This window comes from Salvia hispanica, chromosome 1, assembly GCF_023119035.1.
Source record: "Salvia hispanica cultivar TCC Black 2014 chromosome 1, UniMelb_Shisp_WGS_1.0, whole genome shotgun sequence".
NCBI lineage: Eukaryota > Viridiplantae > Streptophyta > Magnoliopsida > Lamiales > Lamiaceae > Salvia > Salvia hispanica.
In genome coordinates, this window is record NC_062965.1 from 6,401,277 (window position 1) to 6,424,688 (window position 23,412).

The window sequence follows — 23,412 nt, forward strand, 5'->3', positions numbered from 1 at the left end:
AGGTCACCACAGCTCCGCGCTGCTAACTGTGCTACAACCCGTTGGTTGCCCAGGAGTATTTAATTACACTTAATATTTTTATAGCGAAATTGAGATCTTTCTAACCAACACAAAATTATCTTAAAAAATAAAAAGTGAAACTGCATTAAAGTTGAATCATCAAAAAATTAAAAAGTGAACTGCGTTAGCGTTAGAGTTGAATCATCGTTGATGCCTGCACTCGGATCGGCTTTCCAAATTTCCCATGACACTTGAATGATTTAGGAATATGTGACATATTTGGTCATCACTTCATTCATCATCATCATGTTAAATACGTATTGCTTTCTTCTCCATAACTTACAACGACTTGATTTGCAACAAATAGTACTTGTGCATTCAATAAACTACTACTCCTACTAATGTTTCAACGGATCATACTATTTATACTTTATCAATTTTTATTATTTAGTTTAAGAAGATCGGACTTAATTATCTCATTCCTATTAACTTATTAATGCATAAAACAAATACTCCTTATACAAATTCTTCGCTTTGAAGATAGTTAATGATTGAGAATTTTCAAACATATAAAACATACTTTCGCTTTGTCTCTCTCTACACGCTTTCTCTCTCCAGTCTTGGCACTCCAAGCTTTTGAAATTATGAGCGGTTGGGGTTTGGGGCTGCCCGTCATGGACCTATCCGACCCCACCACTGCCCGCCAATCCGACTTCGCCTTCGCCTTCAACGACAGCAATTTTTCCGATCGCCTGCTCCGGATCGAAATAGTCGGAGATCCACTCCATGAATCCGTCGGCTGCGGCGCCATAGCTGATTGGGCGGCGCGCCTCTGCGACCTCCGCACCCGAGATATTGTGGAAAACCAGCTCGGTGAGCAAGTCAAACTTAGTGTTGCTGGTGGTTTTGATTTGTTTGTTCGATTGAAGTAATGATTCATGCTGATTTTGATTAGTTATCGAGTTTAAAATTACTATAATTTAATTCGTTTGGATACTTGCGTGTTGCAACATTTGGTTACCGATTGAGCTATTTTTGTGAACATAAATGCATTTCTGGTGCTGTTTTGCGCTTAGTTTCTTAAAAATATAAAAATTCTGTGTATTGTAGTCTGGATTTTGGTCTTGTTAATCAGAAATGTGTTGCTTCGTTTGCAGCTTTGGATGTGAACAGTGGCCAGGAAGAGCGTGATGCATTTGATAGTCAGCAGCCTGATGTTGAAGACGGGATTGGCGATGACAATCATGATGAAGTGGCACTTAAAATGATCGAAGATTCACCATCAGGTATTCTGCGATGTTTACTTTTAATGTGTGGTAGTTTTATGAAGATTCTGGCTGTGAAGAGTAACTTTTCGATACTGTCGTTTCTGCTCTAAGTTGGAGCTTTTATATTGTACCTCAATTAGGAGATGAAGCTGCAAATGATGATTCGGAATTGTTGGAAGATGAATTAAAAGTTGTAAGAGTTAAAACTCTGCATATCAGTTCACCCATCTTAGCTGCAAAGAGCCCGTTTTTCTACAAGGTACTGGTTGTATTTTGCTGATTGTTGATGTGTTCCTTTTTGTGAGATTTCAAGTCATAATTTCTGTATGCTTTTTCTTGTTACAGTTATTCTCAAATGGTATGATGGAATCTGAACAGAGAGACATAACCCTTAGAATTAGCACCACTGGTATGTAATCAGTTGATTCATGAAAAATAACTGAGAGCAGTTAACTCTCATAGAGTTTTTGGTTTTGCATTATTAGGTCATAAAATGTAAAAATGCCTCTCAATCTTTGGTGCAGCTTCTTTTCAATGAGAATATCTTGGAACACATTGTTGGTTTTGAACACATAAATTGTAGTACCTTATATAAGAAGATAGCAATCATGATTTCCAAGAAATATTTACTTTGTTATCAGGTAGCAATGACTGTTGTCAAAGCTAACTAACTCTCTTCTCAATGGAACAGAGGAAGCTGCCTTCATGGAGCTCCTGAATTTCATGTATAGTAATACATTAAGCATCAATACAGCTCCTGCTTTACTTGATGTGCTTATGGCTGCTGATAAGTTTGAGGTCATCTCGTGCATAAGATACTGCAGCCATCAACTAAGAAACCTGCCCATGACTCCCGAATCTGCATTAGTTTTTCTAGACCTTCCTTCTAGCGTCCTTATGGGTGATGCAGTTCAACCATTGACGGATGCAGCGAAACATTTCTTAGCTGCCCGGTATAAAGACGTATCGAAGTAAGTATCAATCCATATTTTAATGATTATTGATAACAAATGTAATGTATTATGGTTTCATTTTGCAGTAATAGTAACATTTTATTAAGGCTTGACCTTTTTGATAGGTATCAAGAAGAGATTATGAATTTACCTCTGGCTGGGATTGAGGCAATCTTGTGTAGTGATGACCTTCAGGTGGCATCAGAGGATGCTGTTTATGACTTGGCGCTGAAGTGGTCCCGGTTTCATTATCAAAAGCTGGAGGAGCGTCGCGACATCCTTTGTTCTCAATTGGGTGGCTATATTCGTTACCCCTACATGACTGGCCGCAAATTGAAGAAGCTTCTAACATGCAATGATTTCGATCGTGATTTTGCAACTAAAGTGGTGATTGATGCCTTATTTTTCAAGGCTGAGGCACCCCATCGCCAACGGAATCATGCCTCAGAGGAATCCACCTCCACTAGCCGACGCTTTGTGGAGCGTTCCTATAAATACAGGCCTGTGAAAGTAATCGAGTTTGAACTGCCACGCCAGCAGTGCGTGGTCTACTTGGATCTCAAGCAGGCAGAATGTGCAAACCTGTTCCCATCAGGACGAGTATATTCCCAAGCGTTCCACTTGGGCGGGCAAGGGTTCTTCCTATCCGCACATTGCAACATGGATCAGCAGAGCTCGTTCCACTGCTTTGGTTTGTTCCTTGGGATGCAAGAGAAGGGTTCAGTTTCATTTGGTGTCGACTACGAATTTGCTGCTAGGTCGAAACCCACAGAAGAGTACCTGAGCAAGTACAAGGGTAACTACACATTCACCGGTGGAAAGGCCGTGGGATACCGGAATCTTTTCAGCATTCCCTGGACTAATTTCATCGCCGAGGACAGTTTGCATTTCATCAACGGCATACTTCATCTTAGGGCTGAGCTCACCATCAAACACTGAGATACGCGACGATGCAGGGAAGCTCAAGGTGCCATCCAATCTTGTAGTAATGTTGTGTTCTAACTTCCATAGATCGATTGCTGGGGTTGTTAGCTTACTGATGATGGATTAACTTTGTATACATGAGCCGTAGTTATATGAATTGTAAATATGGCCGGAAAATGCTAATTCAGTTGTGTTGAAATCTTGGAAATTTAAATTGAATTTGTGAAATTTGAATTTAATTAGGAGCTTCAAATTCACCAGTTTCAACCTTTTTGCAAGAAGAAGATCGATAGTGATTTCTTTTTTATCCTATACTCTATCGCACTTCAATCTATTAATTTTAGAAATTTCATTTATAAATGCATTTTATTTCATATACCTCTCGCTCATTTAACTTTCGTTCTTAATGGTAATGGCTAATACATATACATGAATTTCACAGAAGAATCTGTCATGCCACCTAATATTGCTAATGACTTATGATTGTATTAATTTAGAAAATATCTCTAATATTAAAACTAATTTCTTAACAACATTTATGATCAAATGAGGCACCACTGCATTGATCGCAAAACAAAATTAAATTAAGAAGCATAAACCCACGATAAGCATCAGATTGCCACTGGAAATATTGCTGTTTTTGTGCTTGTTTGTGTTATTCAATTTCTTGATTAAAACAAGGGCAGAACAATACAGGAACACATGCAAAACATTATAATAATGCCATCAATATTCCACATGCCTATTATGTGAAGCACAGTTTTATCCTTATACTTTTGCAATAGAAGGACCTCATTTCATTGACCTTGCTTCATCTGTCCCTCTGACTCTATGTAATCACCTTGGATCTATGATTGCATCTGAAATCTTGTACGTGTTTGAAAATAGGGGAACCTTTTTTTAGCCTCTCGAATTGAGAACACATTAATAATGACTATGGACTTTTGCTATCCTTGTTTTGTGAGAATACTATGTGTCTTAATGAATTGGTTTAGAATGAAAACGAAGAAGTTGGTTACTGTTGATAACTTTCACTATCTTGATTCATACATGTTATCTTCGAACTTCTTGGTATAGGCTACGCTCTTTCATGATTATCAGTCTCTATTTTCACATGAGACAAGTGGCGTTACTTTTAGGAAGCATCTTGCAGTGTGATGCCAGAGTGGAAAAGGGAACTGAATTTATTTATTGTTAATTTATTGAACATATAGCAAGATTGAAAAGGGAACTGAATATTGTTGCTCATGCTGGTCTATGTTTAGTTTTCATGATTATTAGTTAATTATTTTGGCGTGCAGATGGCTCTTCGTTGTACATCTGTGGTTTTGGTAGTTCAAACAATTTTGTTGTCCCACACGGGAAATTTAGAGAGTTTTACATCCTCAAAACTTCCAGAGAGTTGCTTAAAGTACTAGATAAAATTTGGAATTGGATATATTGTTGGTAAGAGCTCTGAAGAGGGAAGGAAAAACTTGATGCAAGGGAAGGAAACGAGATCAAAGTGAAACGATCATTTAATGAAGCAAATGACAAAGTACAAAGTTGCTCAAAAGAGGGATCATCAAAGTATCAAGAATGAAAGTGAAGAGACGAATGAAATTGAAGAGACGTCGCCATCACAAGCCGGCTAAGAAGTCCTCATTCTCTAATGCTTTGAGAAAGCTTGATCGGGAGAGGAATTAATGCTAGAAGACATCATGTGACGAGTTCTCCAAATAAATATTATGAGCGAGAAGATTTGATGAACATGAAATTTACATGAAATTTACTTGTTCTTAATGCCTACGAAAGACTTATATTTAAGGACACAATAATTGAGACGCACTTAATTGCCTTGGAAAATTTAAAACAATAGTAACAATTTAAGACATAAAAGAAAGTATTCCTAAATGAAGGACAAATATTTTGTTTATTAGGATGGTTACTTTTAGTTGGAACACTAACAATAATAACGTTTTTTGAAGCGTTGTTGGTATTTTTAAAAATATAAATCAGCATCTTTAATTGAATTAAAAAATGTCCTTAACGATTTTTTTTTTTTTAGTGTATATATAGTTATACATGACACGAGTTTTAATGGTCAATTCTTAAAATAAGAGATATGTGAAAAAAAGTAAGAGAGGGGAAAAAAGTAGACTATGGGGTCCACATTATTAGTAGTAATATTTAAATGTTTAAACTTTCATATTTAGAAATTGGTTTAATTTTGGTGGATGGCCCAAAACGTTAAAACTGGTCTATTTTTTTTGGACGGAGTTAATATGAATTATGTTATTGCATACTCATAAGGCAAAAATGTAAAACTCTACTCTCTCTTATTTTATCTTCTATCCTACTTTTTCTCACTCCTCTTTTCTCACTCATACTATATTCTCTCTTAATCTAACAACTTAGGGATATCAATTGGATCGGCCCAGCAGGTTTTGGGCCAACCATACTCTGGTTGCGTGTCAATTGGTGCTGGCTAATCGAGTTGTGATTTTTTTTTCAGGTTATAAAAGTTCAACCATAACCCTAAAAGCTCGGGTTTTCGGGGTACCCAATCCATTGATAATTCTGTAATAACTATATTTGTATTGGAATGATCTATTCTTCAAATTATGCTTTCGAATTTAAAGAATTAGTTTTTATTTTTTAATATTAGGGTTTGTGGTAGAATTCTCAAATTCAAAGTTCTCTTTGTGGCGTTGTGATTATGAAATTATCGAGAATAATTTGGCTGATTTGAGGATTTAGAATCACGCGTACCTAGAATGTTTCGGACAAATGAATTGATATTTCGATTCATGGTTGAAGGTTTGCGCATACTTACACCTAAAAAGAATTAATGGTTACTTAATTGCGAATTGAATCGAAACGCATTTTATTGGTTGAATGGTTGGTCCTTTTAATATTTAAATTCATGGTGGAGATGCAAAAATACCGAAAAATGATGATAAGAATTTATTCTAAAGTAATGTAAAGAATTTTTAGTTGGGAATTGAGTTTTATTTTGTGTGCTGTAAAAAATTGATGAATTGATTCATCAATTCAAGGTATTATTCATGAATTGAATTATAATTATAAATTCATGGTTTTATGAACGACTAACTGAGAATTAACTGAATCGAGTTTATTTGGTGAATCACATATGCTAATTAACGTAAAGAAATAGATGACTTTGTTTTGTCAATGAAATTGAGAATTAGGGTTGGCGTTCTTGCTAGTTTTGATGAATCAATAAAAATCTAGAGGGTTTGTGTTTTGTGGATTTAGTTGTGTTTCGTAAAACAAAACAATGAAGGGATTAAATTAAGAAATAAAATAAAAATAATAGTGAATACAGAAGTAGCTAGTCGAGTAGTGTTTTGAGAAGGGGAGCATGACTACTACTACTACCACCCGTTATCACCAGGTATTCTGAGATTAGAGCTTCTTCATACATTCTCACAAGGCTTAATTAATTAGAACAAGACAATAATAATGAGACTATGATTTAAAGCTCCTATTCTATTTATACAGTTATAATAACCCAATCCCGTCAAGGGAAGGTTGATTATATAAGGAAATAATCAAACCATTGAATCTTTCAATGCTATTATATAAGGAAATAATACCAATATTAATTAACTACTATTATGCCTTCTCCGTAATTTTCATATTACTTACCGTAATTTTCTTATTATTTGTAATATTATTATTTCTTTACTTACTTACTTACTTACCCTTTTGTTATATTTGTAAAGTTAAATTACTATTAAATTACATGGACTATATATACAAATTTGAAAATATGGAAGATCATTACAACAAAAAAATATGGAAATAGTATTCCAACAGATGGTTTGCTTACCAATTTTAATTCGTCTCTCCTTGGTGTTCTTATTTACCGCGCGTGGAATTATATGAGGCTGCAATTGTTTCTCAATTTTAGATTGCACTCAAGCAACTCTAAAATGGAATAAATATTAGTACTTCCTACGTCCCAGTCCCATGCTACTCGCACTTTCACTTTGACAGTGTAAATTTAAACATGAGTAATTAGTATAATTAAATTAAAATTAAAATTTTAAGTGAAATAAGGCAACACTTGATAAAGGAAACACGAACTAACTCTAATATCTTAATTAAATACCATCGTTTATCTAAAATAGAAACAATGCGAATAGTTTGGGACAATCCAAAAATCAAATGTGCAAGTAGCATGGGACGGAGGGAGTATTATTTAATAATCTTAAATTAATTTTTACTGAAACTTATGAAAATAACAAAAATAAACAAAAATATTTTATTATAAATTTACGAAAAGAACAAGATATAAAATACAAATTTCCCACTTGTTAACATTAAAGTTTACAAAATTATAAGAATACTACTTATAACAAAAATAAACATATGAAAACAAAAACAAAGATTCTTTATAATTTAAATTAATGTCATATATAAATTTACAGGAAAAAAAATACAAAAGTTAAAAAGGAGAAAATGGGCGCCCCAGCCCCCAGTCCAATGACTGATGGAGGAGGGGTCGCGCGGGGTCGGCCGACCCCGCGCGTGGGTCTATGAATACCGGAAATTTTTAATTGTATTCAGGCGTTCGATCAACCGTCGACCCCATCGTACGACCCTCTGTCCCAAAAAGGACAATCTTTCTCTTTGATATATTTCATACAAATTGTACATTTGATCGTTGTTTTGTGATTTTTGTAAACGAGAGTAGTAATGAATTTATTCACATGTCTCTCAAGAAATCATATATGGTGTATAGGTATGTATGTTACAGTGTGAGAGATTGAGAGAGTATTGGTGGTTTTATCTCCTTTCTTATCCATATCATCAAATGCTCTTAATTTTAGAACTACCGTGCATGTCATCTTTTATGTAATCTTTTATGTATTTGATTTGTACCTTTTTTTAATGTTACTTTGTGAATCATTGAATGGCTAGCAGCAATATAGCATTATATGTTTTGTTTTTAAATAATTTTATTGTGAATCATTTTTTCAAGGAACATTACCTAATGAAGTATACACTATTTTTACAAGTGCAGACGATATAATTTCACAAATGGTCAAACTATACATTCACCGATTTTACAAAAAGTTATCACAAATTATCTAATTTATGCACAAAACAACTTAAAGTATTAATTCTTGTATGAAAAATTGTTAAAATAATCTTGTTTCTTTGACGATTTTACATCGACAACGTCAAGTAGGGAAGAAAGTTGATCTTAGTGATCCGACGTGCCGATTGGAAGGATCGTCGCTCAGCACATAAAATTAATATAGGGTTTATTGCTCATTTGTCCAATCCCATACTAAATATTTTCTGGATCCGTCATTGCCCCAGTCTACAACATGAGTTGTGCGCACGAAACCCATATAATTACGTCAATTCTTAATTATATGAACAATATAGCAAAGACTACAAACGTTGCGAATGACTATGTTTATTGTGTGTGATGTTAGCTTTAAAAAAATTAACTATATATGCATATACTTAATTTTATAACTTAGACTTTTAAGAATTATTTATTAATAAAATAACTGGATGCGAACGACTATGACTATTTAGGTGGCTGATAACACTAAGATTTTAATTATATACACATGTACTCGTTTTTATTATTTAAAAATTTGAAGATGATTTAATAATGAAATAATTGGATGTGAATGACTATTATTAATATTTTGTAATTCATTGGATAATAGCACTAAAAAAAAATTAATTATATGCGCATGTAGTCGTTTTTATAACTTAGAATTGTAAAGATGAGTAATAATAAAATAGTTGGATGCGAATGGCTATTACTCCCTCCGTCCCGCTTTAGGAGTCCCGGTTGATCAATTTTGGGCGTCCCACTTTAGGAGTCCCGGTTGAGATAAATTAATAAAAAATGCCTACAAAGTGTTAAAAGTGGGTCCCAACATCCACTACAACTAATAAAAAAGTGTTAAAAGTGGATCCCAACATCCACTAAAACATTTATTTATTGGACACTCAACTAAAAGTGGGTCCCAACATCCACTACAATATTTATTTATTACACACTAAACACTTTTTTCTTAAAACATGTGCCCGACTCAACCGGGTCTCCTAAAGCGGGACGGAAGGAGTATTATTTTGTATTCCAGTGAAAATAGCACTAAGAAATTAATTATATATGCGTCTAGTTGTTTTTATAGCGTATAGTCATTTTCATAGCATAAGGAATTTCTGGGGAGGTTTAACATTTATTTTCCCTTTATCTCTTGCAATCTGGTATTCTCTGACATTAGTAGCTGGAAGCTCAGTACTGTCTCCACCTTGACTTGAATCACTGATGCACTTTTTATTTGCACTATAAATACCTGCAAGTATATAGAGTAGATATAGTATAGCAAAAGGTCAGTATCGAATATCGAACACGGGGAAGGCAAACACAAAGTGTCTATCCTCTACTAAGACTCAATTACTATTTGGAAAAACAAGTGGGTTTTGAAAAACTTTTGAAAACTAAGAACAATAAAAAGCATATAACAACTAAATGCAAAAAAAACGGAGATAATCGATAGAGATAAGGGAATCCTAGGGATGTGCGTTCACAGTTATGGTTATACAAATTCCAAACTACAATACCCTAGCACAGTTATTACTTTGATAGGACGAGTCACCTAGCTTATGCTCATGCGATACAAACGTTGATTACAAAATTAGGGTTGTCAATCCTAACACGTAACTCCAAAAAGCTCCTAAGACCCTTGAAAAGTCCTCACTCTCAATTAACAGTGCCGTTTTAAAGAAGCTAACTGTAGCGTCTACTAAGTGAATCTAACTCGCTAGAACTCTGTCACGTTATGAAGCGAGTTATATTAAAGCATACAAGATTGTGTCACTCAATCATGCAACATCAAAACTACTTAGGGAAGAAACAAAGTAAAAACAAAACGGATATTAAATAGAAAAAATGAATTGTATAACCAAAGTCGTTACTAACACATCCCTAGAATCCTATGAGTTTAGTTACACATGGTGAAATAAGCTAAACACATAGATTGAAGGGAAGACAATTTGAACATAAAACTAAAGCAAATAAAACCCGTAGGTTGAATCCTTGTCGTTCTTGATGTTCTTGAAATCCTTCTCCAACTTATTTTCATGTGTGGGCTTGGGTTCCTTTTCATGTTTCAATCGTACCCCTCTATTTGTCTCAGGCTAGTGTTACGTTCCAGTTTTGTGGATTTAGATTAGAGGTTGTAGAGTTCAATCCTTCAAATGTTTATGTAGATTCCAATGCAATTAATTGGGGGAATTTGTTCACCTTAGTGGACATGAAGTTCCTTTTCTCCTTATCTTATCCTATCTCCCAACTTTACTTTTTAATGAGTAGTGTTAGATTCTAGTGTTGTGGTTTTACATGGATTGAGTGGTAAAGAGTTGATAAGCAATCAAGACTACATGTAGATGCTTGTTTCTTCATATTTTCCCTTTTCCTCTCTTCTTTATGTGTGTTTCTAGTCTGAATTGGTTTATTCTTTATAAGTTGTGTGAGATTCTATCTTCTGATTGTTTTTTTTTTCTACTAGGATGACAAGGCTGTGTTAGGTTTGGTATACTGAAAAGCATGTTTCGAGCAAGTTTCGCTCGAATAGAATCTTGCTTGTATACGTAAAACTCTATAATCCACTTTTAACCCGATTCAGTATTATTCGAGCAGTTTCGCACGAATAGAATCAGTATATTATTACATTGTGTTTGCTTGTGCATTTAGAAGATGTTTTATAAACGTTTGAATGTATAAGAAGCAAACAAAGTCTAAGTCTTTTGCTTAGTAGACCGGTTGTGGGCGTCGTCCACTTTAAGGTAACACAATCGGTTCTATGCAATGCTTTGCAAAAGAAAAAGAAGAATTTCACAACCCAGATAGGCTTAGACTACCTATCGTGAAAGGTTGCAATGTCAGTCCGATTATTTCTAAGCCTTTACTGAAATAAGATGACGTTGGTGTGGTATAGCACTGAATGGATCTAACAAGCAAGACGTGTCTTTATGCTATCTACTGAAAGACTAGGTCTTGATAAAATACTATTTCTTAATCTACATATGTTAGCATTGAGCATACGGTATTGATTATGCACTACTTTGACTTATCAAATGGTGCGGGTTTTTCGCAACCCAATAATCCCGATATATTGGGTAGTGGTGATTAATATCTAGCGGTGCTAGGATTGCTATTATGTTGAATCGTGCGCGAGGTGAGTCTCGTTTGATAATGTCCTCAAGAGGAGCTTGAACAAGGTTTTATTATTCGGAAACTGGCCAGTTGGAGTTTTATTACTCTATGAATAATAAATAAGTGTTTCTTGCTAAGTCCACTCTTGGAATTAATAAGATGTTAATTAATTAAGTCCATAGCAGACATTAATTAATTAATGGACATTTATATCTTAAGCGCGGGAAATAAATAATATAAATAATGGAAACCCGGATTACTTGTAATTTCGGATTTGGATGGGGAGTGCAATATTACTTCTGTAGTGGCTGCTCGTAATATTCCAATATAAGCTTATATTAAATTGGGGTTCAATTTAATTAGTAAAAAGCTAATTGGGCGAGCCCATATCCAAAACCTTTCATAGATCCCTGTCTGGGCCCATAAAGAACTTAATATAAATAGGAGAATAAAGGTGACAGAAGTATCACAATTTCATTTTTTTTTTTGAAATTTTCGAAAATTTCAGCTCCTCCAGCTGAAGAGAATTTCGAATTCCACTCCTTTTTCCAAAAGGATTTCTTCTGTCTTCTTTATTCGAGTCCTAGTATTTTGATAAGATCAGCCCACCCCGATATCGAGATACAGTTCGGGAACCAGAGAGAAGATCTGTGGTCTAGTACTCAAGATCATCATCGTGGAGAAGGCGCAAGCAATCGTCGATTCTTTGGAGAATCAAATCGGTAACTCTAAACCGTAGAATTCATGTTTTAGGATTTACTTTCTATAAGCATGAATTATTTGCGTTCTAGCATGCAATTATCTGTTTAACATGTGAATTGATTAATCGCATAATCGGTCAAATAGATCCGTATCTGATTTATTTGTTTTGTACAAATCTTCCGCTGTGCAAGGGGCACCAAACCCCAGCAGGCTGATGTGATCCTAAAGTACATGCCCAACGAAGCCAAGTTGTTGAAGGCCTACGGCGAACTGCCTGAGAACACTAGGCTCAATGAGGGTATTGCTGGAGGACTTGATGAGGAGGATGATGGCCCTGGCGATGATTACATTGAATTTGAGGACGAAGACATCGACAAACTCTAAAGAGCTTTTGAGAGCTGTAATCCTATCTATTTTTTTCTTTTTTAAAGTAGCCTTTTGGATTTTTCAATACTAGAGGATTGTTGTCTATTATGTTTGATAAAAATGTGTGTGGATTTCTCTCTACAGTTATTTCGGCTGATACAATAACAGTGAGCTCGAGTTATATTCTCCGTGTTATCTCTCGTTCTGTATCGGAATCTGAGTTGAGCTATTGAAAAAAGGGAGGTATTTATTGAAATATGATGAAACAAAAAATGCATACATATATCGTACTCTAAATTACATCAGATCTCTCTCCTACAAGCATATGTGTTTAATAGGAGACAGGAGTATTATAACATGTTGCAACTCTTACTAAAACTCACCAAAATAGAAATTACATATATTTTTCAAAATTCATTTTCTGTTATTATATATTTTCTATTATCTATATTATTATATAGATAAAATAAACATATTTCAAAAATATTACTACTGCTTTAGAACACCCAAGTTATACATATGAATATTTTAAGATTTTAAGTAAAGAAGACACTCTTGCAAATGTTAATTAAAAAGATTCATAGTTATAATTATCAATTTCATAATTCAAATAAACAATTTAAATGAATCCATTAAAACTGCAAGATTTAATTCTTCCAGCCCAATAAAGATTTACATTATTTAATTAAATTGCCCAGCCCATAGACAGCCCAGATTCAAATATCAACTCTGGTCCAACAAAAAAAAAGAGCTCACACCTCTCCACTTGCCCAGCCAGCACCAACTCGCTGCTGCCGCTGTCCTTGTCCGACCAACACCACTTTGCCGCCGTCTCTGTCGCCGGGTGGGGCCTGCACCGCCATCTCCTCTCTCACCTCTGCCATTTCCACACGCAGCTGATATGTTGCCCTAGCACCAATCTCCCCTTTCCTCGCCTCTTTTCTCCTTCCTCTCTCCTCCTCCCTCTCTCACATAATACATTTTTACAACTGTGCCATTAGATACCTATAGATTACTAAAGTAAAATCGTCTTTTTCATCCTACATTTCCCAAGTTTGAAATTATGTATTCCGGCAGCAGCAGCACTCGGTGGACCGACGCGACCCCACATGGATCCGCCAACTACGGTAAATGCTTCTTTGTATATTTTCTTTAAGAAAGAGAGTTCTTGTGTGTTTTCTTTTAGACTTCGAACTTTTTATTTTTTACCGTATGATGTGAATCCGGGAAGCGCCAAACCAATAGAAGGAATGAAGGCATCCAATGAACCACACCGGAGCTGGGGTCCATTTCAAACGTCAATATTCCTACTGAGACGGTGTCCAAACGCTGATCCAAGACCACCATCGTCTTCATCGTCGAAATACCTTCATGTGGGTACCTCACACGCCCCAAACGGAGTTCGGATGAGAGAGTTATGATCGTTTTAAGAAAGCCGCGCAATGCAGAAAGAAAAACGCGGGCGGGTGTTTTCCAACCCAAAAACACCCGGTCAGGTTTTTTGGCCAAGAAATCAGTTTTTGTCCAGAAACTTCACACGCGCAGGTGAAATGAGCCGTGGGAATCACCCGGTCGGGTGTTTTGTCCGGAATGTGAGTTTTTGATCAAGACTTGTTTTGTTTTGCTTCTTTTTAACTCCTAGTATAAATACTCTTGCTAGGGTTCATTTCAAGCAGACTTTGAACATTGTTGAAGAACAAAGACTCCATTTGTGAGCACCCATTTTCATTTGAAGATTTATCAAAATCCCTTGTGGTTGTATTCCAATCTATTGTCGGGCTTAGGTTGAATGTTAAGGTATGCAATTCTAGTTCTTGTGTTACTAGTTTGGTGGAGCCATTAGATTTTTGCTTTGGTGAAAGTTTTCTTGGGTTGTCTTCATTGTTTTGTAGAAGGTCCATAGGTTCCAAACATCTATCTAAATCATAACACCTTCATCCTCTTCCTTTTCCACCATTTTTATTGTTTCATTTCTTGTTGGGTTTGTTGGGTTGTTGAAATATATACAAGAACAAGTCTGGGGCAAACATATGTGTCTTGAATCTCTAAAATTCACATTACCGTAGCTATGGACGTCGAACATGGAGGGGACGTCGAACATAGAGGTGTCAATTCTAGGCTTTATATACGTGGAGAAGATGAACTTGACCATTTTTTGTCTTTTGGAAAGGGTCTTAGACCTGATTTGGAACGGTTTGACTTAGAAATGCGGAAAAAAGATGATGAATATGACTTAGAAATGCAACCTGAGATGCCGGTGGCGATAACAAGAACGGAAGGACTTGCTATTCTGAAGAGGTTCATTCATTTGATTGAGAGAAGAAGAGATACCGATGTTCTAGGTAATTATCAAAGCAAGCATACCCAACTGTGGGAGAAGTGCTTCGAAATTCGTCGGGAAGTACAATGGGTATTACAATCTTCCGGTGAACAAATAGATTCTAATGGTGATCTTGGTTTAGTCTTAAATTGTCTGCGGTCCCAACTGGATCAGGTAAAAGTTTTGGATAAGGATGTCTCCAAAAGAAAGTGGAAGTGCTATGCCTTGAGGTGGTTGCTGTATTTTATTTGCTTTGGATCAGCAGTAGTGTAGCCTAATGTGATAGTGTTCAAGAATCTGAATTCGATCGATAGCAATATAGCAAGATTGATAATTGGAGGGGTATCAATCTTCCTCGGCACACATGTTATAGATGTGGTGGCAAAGAACACTTTTTAATCTATTGAAGCACTTCAGGCTACCACAAGGCTGATCAAACAGGGATTACAATTTGTTGTGTGGAGATTCAACACAGTGAAGGTTTACAAATTGCTTGATGTTTGTTTTTCATATTTTCTTTCTTTCTTTTTGTGTGCGTCTAACTCCAATGTGAATTGGTTTATTCTTTGTAAGTTGGTTGAGATTCTCTCTTCTGATCTTTGTCTTTCCTACTAGGATGACAAGGCTGATGTGATCCTGAAGTACATGCCTCGTTGAAGGTCTACGGCGAACTGTGAGAACACTAGGCTCAGTGAGGATATTTCTGGAGGAATTGATGAGGAGGAGGATGGCACTGGCGATGATTACATTGAATTTGAGGACGAAGACATCGACAAACTTTAAAGAGCTTTTGAGAGCTGTAATCCTATCTATTATTTTTCTTTTTTAAAGTAGCCTTTCGGATTTTTCAATGCTAGAGGATTGTTGTCTATTATGTTTGATGAAAATGTGTGTGGATTTCTCTCCGGTTATTTCGGCTGATACAATAACAGTGAGCTCAAGTTATACACTATTTGTTATTTCTCTTTCTGTATCGGAATCTGAGTTGAGCTATTGAAAAAATGGAGGTATTTATTGAAATATGATGAAACAAAAAATGCATACATATATCCTACTCTAAATTACATCAGATCTTTCTCATACAAGCATATGTGTTCATATATATTAAGTTACATCAGATCTCTCTCATATAAGCTGAGATGAATGTGGCAAAGGCTGCAAGCATTCACCCAGTTCCAGCAATGTTGCTTTTCAATGCTTCTATGTCTGTTACCTGTTACCAGTTCCTTTCTACTTGACTGCAAAAATCAAACATTCTATATAAGCCACATCAGTTTACTGGTAACACAAATACGCATATAAGATCCTAGATTGCCTCGTGTACCTTGTAGAGCAGGTAACGGTACACAAACCACGATGTGTATGCAACTCCGACCAACTCCAAGATCTTGGGGAACTGATAATGAGGTTGCTTATACAAGTTCACAGACATGCATATCTATGTTTCCCTTCTCATCGTTCCTCTAATGGTGAAATAGGTAATGCACCTTTCAACCAAGTGACAATTTCCCAAAAATTACAACATCAGCATTCTAAGTATCAATTTCCAGCTTCAGCACTATATGAAACCACAGAGCACAGAGGAGCATCCCATTCATCATCACAAACAACTAGAAGATATGGTATCTTGTTTTTTTTCTGTTTCTTCTGTAGGTTATTGTGTGTGCAATGATCTAAGTTTGACTTGAAGCTGTATGTTCCATTTCATATAATTGTTGTATGAATACTGGTGGATTGAGTATACAATTGTATTTTCTTGCTAAAATAGAATGTCCATCAGAGAGGTGTTTATCACTTTCGGAAACCATGGCATGGATTTGCCCTAATTTTCTGTCTATTGGGAAGTATTTAGTATTCCGTGTTTGCAATTACTGATAGGTGAATCAAGTGCCGCATCTTGCTCAGATCCTATAGCGATGATGGAGTGCTACATGAAGAATGATGCAGAAGAAGAGAAGTTGAGGCCTATGAAACACTCAAAGGATGAGATGCCCCCACCTGCATCCTTGCAAGGTTGAGATTCATATGAGAAGGCCATCTTCCCCCAACCACATACTCAGAAACCTCCAGAAAAACTGTCAGCAAAATGAGCATTGTAATTTCTTAGTTTCCCGGTATAAAGATGTTTCAAAGTAAGTACCAATCCATATTCCAATGATCATTGATAACAAATGTTATGTGTTATGATTTCATTTTACAGTAATATATGAAGAAGAGATCATGAATTTTCCGCCAGCTATGATGAACTTCAGGTGGCATCAAAGGATGATGTATGACTTGGCCAGTGTCAGAGTTTAGTTTTGCGGTTTTAGATGGACTGAGTGGCAACGAGTTAATAAGAAATCATGACTACACGTTGATGTTTGTTTTTTCATATTTTCCCTTTTTCTTTTTCTTTTTGTGTGTGTAACTCCAATTGGTTTATTATTGGGGATTCTCACTTCTAATATTTTTCTTTGCTACTTGGATGATAAGGCCGAGTGGAGCTAGTGAAATGAAACATAAGGCTGAAATAAATATAACAAAGGCCGATAAGAATTTGAGTATATATTTAGTTGAATCTCTTACAGAATGCAACTATTGTCGGTGTCTTTCTACTGCTAAAATGTAAAACATAATAATATTAAAGCCAAGGTACTAGATAGAAAAAAAGAAAATCATGTAAGATTCAGTATCTCCTTCAACCTCCGCAACCTCAACAAAACAAATTTTATTCCGTCTTCAATCAGTTGCGATATATTCACAAGATCTTCAATAGAATCATCAAATTTTTTTTACAAAACATCAATGATATGACTAAAGGATTCGCCAATTATGACTCTTGCCAGCTAGCAGTGGCGAATCCGGGATTTTAGATTTGGGGTACGATAAATAGTTATGTTGATTTAGGTTTTAGATTTGGGGTACGATAAATAGTTATGTTAATTTAGAGTTTCAAAATTCATTTGATCTTTTACAAAATTTATATTTGTATTTTAATATACTTTATTGTAAATAAAATTAGAATTTCTTATATATTTATATTTTGTAGATGATTTATTTCAAGTTTTGCAATATATATTATTTTTGAAAAAAATATTTCAATTATTTAAGCAAAGTTTTAGTTGTCTTTTATAAAGTAGAAAAGATACAAATTTTAATTGATTAGAATGAACATACACTTTAAAAATGCATTAAAATGTTTACAAGTGATCAAGAAATAATAAAGGAAAAAATATACTATTATAGAGAATCAAATAATATTTTATAATATTTTAGATGTATAAGAAACGAAAAGATAAATTAATTATATTAGCAAAAATATTATACTACAAGAGATGTGTTATAGTAAATCGAAAGGAGAAAAGAAAACAATTGAATAGATTGGTAGAAAATATAAAAAGAGAAAAATACAACTGCTCAAGGGATTCGATCGTATCTCTTAGATGACAGGTAGTAAGTCTACCACTGTGCCACTACTAATACTTTGTTTTGGGGTACACTCAGTACCCATTTGTTGTAATGTAGATCCGCCCCTTCTAGCTGTTTGTCAACAAGATTTTCTTCAATTTAAACTTTATCATCAATATTGTGAAAAAAAAAATAACTTTCAAGAAAAGTCTTCCTAGCCTCTCTCTTATAGCCTCATTTCAAAAAACATAAATAATATACGTAAGAGGAGTATTTTAGTTTGGAGGAAATATTTGAGATGACAATGGATGAAATATATAAGAAATGGTTTAGGAGATGTGATATGGGAAAAACTAAGACTCTTTATTTCTCAAACTTCTCAAGTTATTCTAAATGATAACTCTCCTCTATTTATAGGCATCCCTTAGTAATTCTAGAATTCTATACCTAAATGTTTCTACTAAAATTATCTAGATAATATAGGAGTACTTAATTCTAGAGAATTCCATATATTATCTAGATAGCAATGTAATCAAATATAAACTCTAAATATTGTACAAACTCCAAACAAATGATGTTGTGTTGAAAATGTGTTGACATTTTATGTTGATGTATTTTAATCATCTGTTGAAATTTTTTAACTGTTCAGATCATAGTTTAGAGTTTATACAATATATAGGTTTGCATTTTATCACTACCTAGATAGATATTTATCATATCTAGATATTCTAGATACAAAAATCAAGTTTAATTATTTTTTATTCCAACACGGAGGAGGAAACTGGGTGGCGGAAATTGTAAAGAACCCGGCGCGATAGGGAGCGGAGGAGGAAGCTAGTCCGGTGTGGTGGTGGTCGGAAATTGAAAAGATCAGCTTTGCGCTGGAATACGGCTCGGTGGGAGCGCAAGAAACTAGTCCGGTGTGGTTGGCGTCGGAAATGGTAGAGATTATCTTTAGTGTTATGAAAGAGTTGGTTAAAACAAATTAGAAGATAAAGGCCATTAATTAAATACTGAGACACGCGACAACGCAGACGGCACGGAATTTTATGTAGCTTTATTTTGTGTGTTGAGTGGAGAGAGTAAAGTAAGACAGATGGAATAGAGTAGAGATAAAAGATGTTTTCATTTTTGGTAATAAGTCATCTTAAGTGGACCAAACTAAAAAGTAAAGTGAGTATCTTTAATGGGGACGGAGGGAGTAGTAATGTTCTGTTCTAAATTTCATAGCTCGATTAACTTGTAAATATGGACTTGTATGTGAATTGTAAATATGGACTTGTGTTGAGATGATGGAGATTTACATTGAATTTGTGAAATTTGAATTTATGAGCTTCAAATCATGAATTCACCGGTGTTCTACTTGTATTTTCCTATTTTACATCGCTAGTAAAAACACTATACGAAATAACTGATTGGGCTAAGCCCATCTAGATAGTTAATTAAAAGCCCAAATTAAGCGTATCTCGTGACTTCAGATAATCTAGTCGTAGGCGTAATAACAAATCCTTTTGTCTCTCACATACACTTTTTATATAATCTGGGAAAAGAGAGTAGAGAGCACACGCCTATTGTTGGATAAGAAGGGAGATAACAAAATCGAAGGGAAAAAAGGGGGAGAAATCATCAGCCGTCGGATCTAGGGTTTTCGGTCCGCCGCTATGCCGAAGAACAAGGGTAAGGGAGGGAAGAATCGGAAGAGAGGGAAGAACGAAGCCGACGACGAGAAGAGAGAATTGGTTTTCAAGGAAGACGGACAGGAATACGCGCAGGTCATGCGCATGCTCGGGAACGGACGCTGCGAGGCCACGTGCATCGACGGCGTCAAGCGCCTCTGTCACATCAGGGGCAAGATGCACAAGAAGGTTTGGATCGCCGCCGGCGATATTATCCTCGTCGGTCTCCGCGATTATCAGGTACAAAAAAATTTAATCTTTTCTATGCCCTTTATCTTCAATTCTAGATCTTGAGATGATTTTATGATGTTTTGATTAAATTAGTTGTCTTTTGGTTATCATCGCTTTGTTTCTGTAGGTATGTTATCTGGATTCTGATAGATTTTTGTTTGAAAATTTTCACGGTAATTGATATTTGTGCTATCAGGTCCTATTTATCTGTGCCAATTTTTATTCCATGCCTAAGCAGTTTGTTGTATCAAATAGAGGGTTGTTTCAATCTTGAATATTTACTTTTCAATTGTAAGTTTTCGCTTTGAAGAATTGTGGTTCTGACAATTTTAGTTGAAGATGGTTTCGTGTGAGAAGTTAGTTTGCATGTTCTTTTTCTTACTCAAAACTGTATTTATTTTTGTACCGATGACTGATGACTTTTCTCAGTGCGTTAATGGCTAATTAGGAGCTTTTTCTTCTGTCTTTCGCGGTTCGCGGTTATTCCCTTTTCTGCTAGTGTTAGATTTTACTTAGTAGTTTTGTGGATTTGGATGAGAGGTGATAAAGAGTTCAAAGATGCTTGCTTTTCATTTATCTTGTTATTCTGGTTGGTATTACTTTCTTTGTGTGTTATGCTGATAATTCTATTATCATGGGGAATTTGTTAGCTTTATTTTCTTGTGTGGGCTTGCGGTTCTGTTTTTGGTCCAATCCTACTCCACGATTTGTCTCAGGCTACTGTTAGATTCCAGTTTTGTGGATTTAGATGGAGAGGTTATAGAGTCGAAGAATAAATATGCAATGATTCTTGTTTTCTTATTCTTTCCTTATTTTAGTGGTCCTTATTCTATGCCTCTGTTTCTACATTGTCTACCTATATTCCAATTCAATAAAAGGGGGGCTTTGTTGACCTTAATTCATTAGTGGGCATGAAGTTCTTGTCACCTTATCTTGTCCAATCTCTCAACTTTATCCGTTATTGGCCAGTGTTAGATTCTAGTTTTGTGGTTTTAGATGGATTGAGTGGTAGCGAGTCGATAAGACATCATGATTACGCGTTGATGTTTGTTTTTCATATTTTTCCCCTCTTTCTTTCTGTGTATCTCTAACTCCAGTCTGAATTGGTTTATTCTTTGTAAGTGGGGTGAGTTTCTCTCTTCTGATCTTTTCCTTTGTTTCTAGGATGACAAGGCTGATGTGATCCTGAAGTACATGCCCGACGAAGCCAGATTGTTGAAGGCCTATGGTGAACTGCCCGAGAACACTAGGCTCAATGAGGGTATTGCTGGAGGACTTGATGAGGAGGATGATGGCCCTGGCGATGATTACATTGAATTCGAGGACGAAGACATCGACAAACTCTAAAGAGCTTTTGAGAGTTGTAATCCTATCTATTTTTTCTTTTTTTAAATTAGCCTGTTGGATTTTTCAATACTAGAGGATTGTTGTCTATTATGTTTGATGAAAATGTGTGTGGATTTCTCTCTACGGTTATTTTGGCTGATACAATAACATAAGCACGAGCTATATACTCCGTGTTATCTCTCGTTCGATATGTATCAGAATCTGAGTTGAGCTAGTGAAACAAGGAATGTATTAATTGAAATAAGATGAAACAAAAAATGCATACATATATCCTACTCTAAATTACAACATCGGATCTCTCTCACACAAGCATATGTGTTCATATATATTAAGTTGTTTCACTGATCTGAGGCTGAGATGAATGTGGCAAAGGCTCGCAAGCATTTACTCAGTTCCAGCAATCTTGCTTTTCAATGCTTCTATGTCTGTTACCAGTTCCTTTCTACTTGACTGCAAAAATCAAACATTCCATATAAGTCACAGCAGTTTCCCGGTAACATAAATACACGTATAAGATCCTAGGTTGCCTCGTGTACCTTGAAGAGCAGGTAACGGTACACAAACCACGCTGTGTATGCAAGCCCGACCAACTCCAAGATCTTGGGGAGCTGATAATGAGGTTTCCATGGAAACAACAAGCCTTGTGTTAGTCAAAAGAGAGTGAAAAAAAATAAGGCTTGACAATGAGAAAAACACTGAGGAGTGGCGCAGCTACACGTTTTTCTTGAAGAACATACCAATGGAATCGAGTTTATTGCACCAACAAATGTGGAAGCAAACCAAATTGCAACAATGGAGCCACCACCATAAATAATCACAGTGGTTTTGTTTTCAACAGCATCCCACTGATCAAGAAATCATCAACCAGTATGGTCAGAAATATCAAGTATTGAAGAATGTAGAATGCAGTTGTTTGATTGGGATAGTGTGTTATCTACCTTTTCTTTGAGGTCATTGAACAATTCATTGGTATCAAGAGAGCTCTCCTCCGACGAAGAGGCTCTCACAAGGAGCTGGGAAGACCTCCTACACTCTGTTTACAATGGCATCAACCCAAAAAAATCATCAAATTTGATTGATTCAAGAAGAGTAATTTGATGAGTGGGAAAAAAAACTGATATTGATCAGTGATTTCCATGAGTACATATTTTCAAGATACTAATATATGCATTTTCAACAAGATATGGATTGGATTTGGAGGGTAAATACAATGATAAAAAGATTGAACCTTTGAGTATCTTGAAGGGAGTGGCTGAAAGGGTTGGACGTTGGGGCAAGGGGCAGAAGACGGCCGCTGGCCTGACGGCAGGGAGGCGGTGGAGCAAGACAGGAGTGGTGGCCGCCATTGAAGTAGAAGCTGCCGCTGCCATTTTTGACTGAAGCTCAAGCAAATGTGATTTGTGCAATGCTGGCTTTTCTCTGTTTTGCTATGCCTATCTTTCTTTATCTGTATTGTTATTGATATGCAATGCATTTTCAATGTTCGGATGCTTCCATTGGCTGACACGTGGATAATTCATGCTTTCTGATTGGTTGATTTCCTATCTTGATAATATAGTAAAATCAAGTGTTTCATTTATTTATCATTTTCTGAATATACTATAAGAAGCTCTATTTGATAGGTCTTATAAGACTCCTAACTCTATATACGAATTAGTATAATTTTTTAAATGTTGAAACACTTAATAAACCATATTCTAGCTAGAAATTTTCTTTAAATTACACAATTAGTAAATAAAATAGAAGTAAGAATACCTAAAAAAAGCTATATATGGGCTTGTTTATAATCTCTTTTACAAAGTAGGCCTAATAAAGCTTTAATAGGATTTTTGTAAGAAATTGACTTATAATCCTCACTCACAATTTATGTGATATAGGCTACACTGCGGCCCGATTAAGACCCACTACCTAAATTAATTAATTAAAAGTTTAATGCCTACCTAAATAAATTGAATAATCAATAAATTGCATATACAAATTTCAAGTAGTTCTTTGATGAATGCAAGAACTCCCCTATACACAAATACAAAGCCTTTTT

The 23,412-nt window shown here is 35.5% G+C and overlaps 3 protein-coding genes across 4 annotated transcripts; 2 read left to right on the forward strand and 1 right to left on the reverse strand.

Moving 5' to 3' along the window:
• Positions 1-561: 561 nt before the first annotated feature.
• LOC125201620 (BTB/POZ domain-containing protein At2g46260-like) lies at positions 562-3,457 on the forward strand. 2 transcript variants are annotated; one of them, XM_048099808.1, is made up of 6 exons: positions 562-873; positions 1,158-1,286; positions 1,409-1,527; positions 1,614-1,677; positions 1,960-2,239; positions 2,329-3,457. In XM_048099808.1, the coding sequence occupies exons 1-6, from the start codon at positions 645-647 to the stop codon at positions 3,158-3,160; spliced, it is 1,653 nt and encodes a 550-aa protein (XP_047955765.1). In that variant the 5' UTR covers positions 562-644; the 3' UTR covers positions 3,161-3,457. The 2 variants fall into 2 exon arrangements, with proteins under 2 accessions (XP_047955765.1, XP_047955766.1); XM_048099809.1 differs by having other exon boundaries at positions 2,347-3,457.
• A 16,190-nt stretch (positions 3,458-19,647) lies between these two features.
• On the forward strand, positions 19,648-21,555 carry LOC125201623 (eukaryotic translation initiation factor 1A). The gene is made up of 2 exons (XM_048099811.1): positions 19,648-20,036; positions 21,192-21,555. The coding sequence occupies exons 1-2, from the start codon at positions 19,782-19,784 to the stop codon at positions 21,372-21,374; spliced, it is 438 nt and encodes a 145-aa protein (XP_047955768.1). The 5' UTR covers positions 19,648-19,781; the 3' UTR covers positions 21,375-21,555.
• A 25-nt stretch (positions 21,556-21,580) lies between these two features.
• LOC125201622 (protein CURVATURE THYLAKOID 1A, chloroplastic-like) lies at positions 21,581-22,808 on the reverse strand. Its single transcript, XM_048099810.1, has 5 exons — positions 22,603-22,808; positions 22,313-22,407; positions 22,112-22,219; positions 21,911-21,982; positions 21,581-21,824 (listed from the first exon to the last, which is right to left on the reverse strand). The coding sequence occupies exons 1-5, from the start codon at positions 22,742-22,744 to the stop codon at positions 21,759-21,761; spliced, it is 483 nt and encodes a 160-aa protein (XP_047955767.1). The 5' UTR covers positions 22,745-22,808; the 3' UTR covers positions 21,581-21,758.
• Between the last annotated feature and the right edge of the window lie 604 nt (positions 22,809-23,412).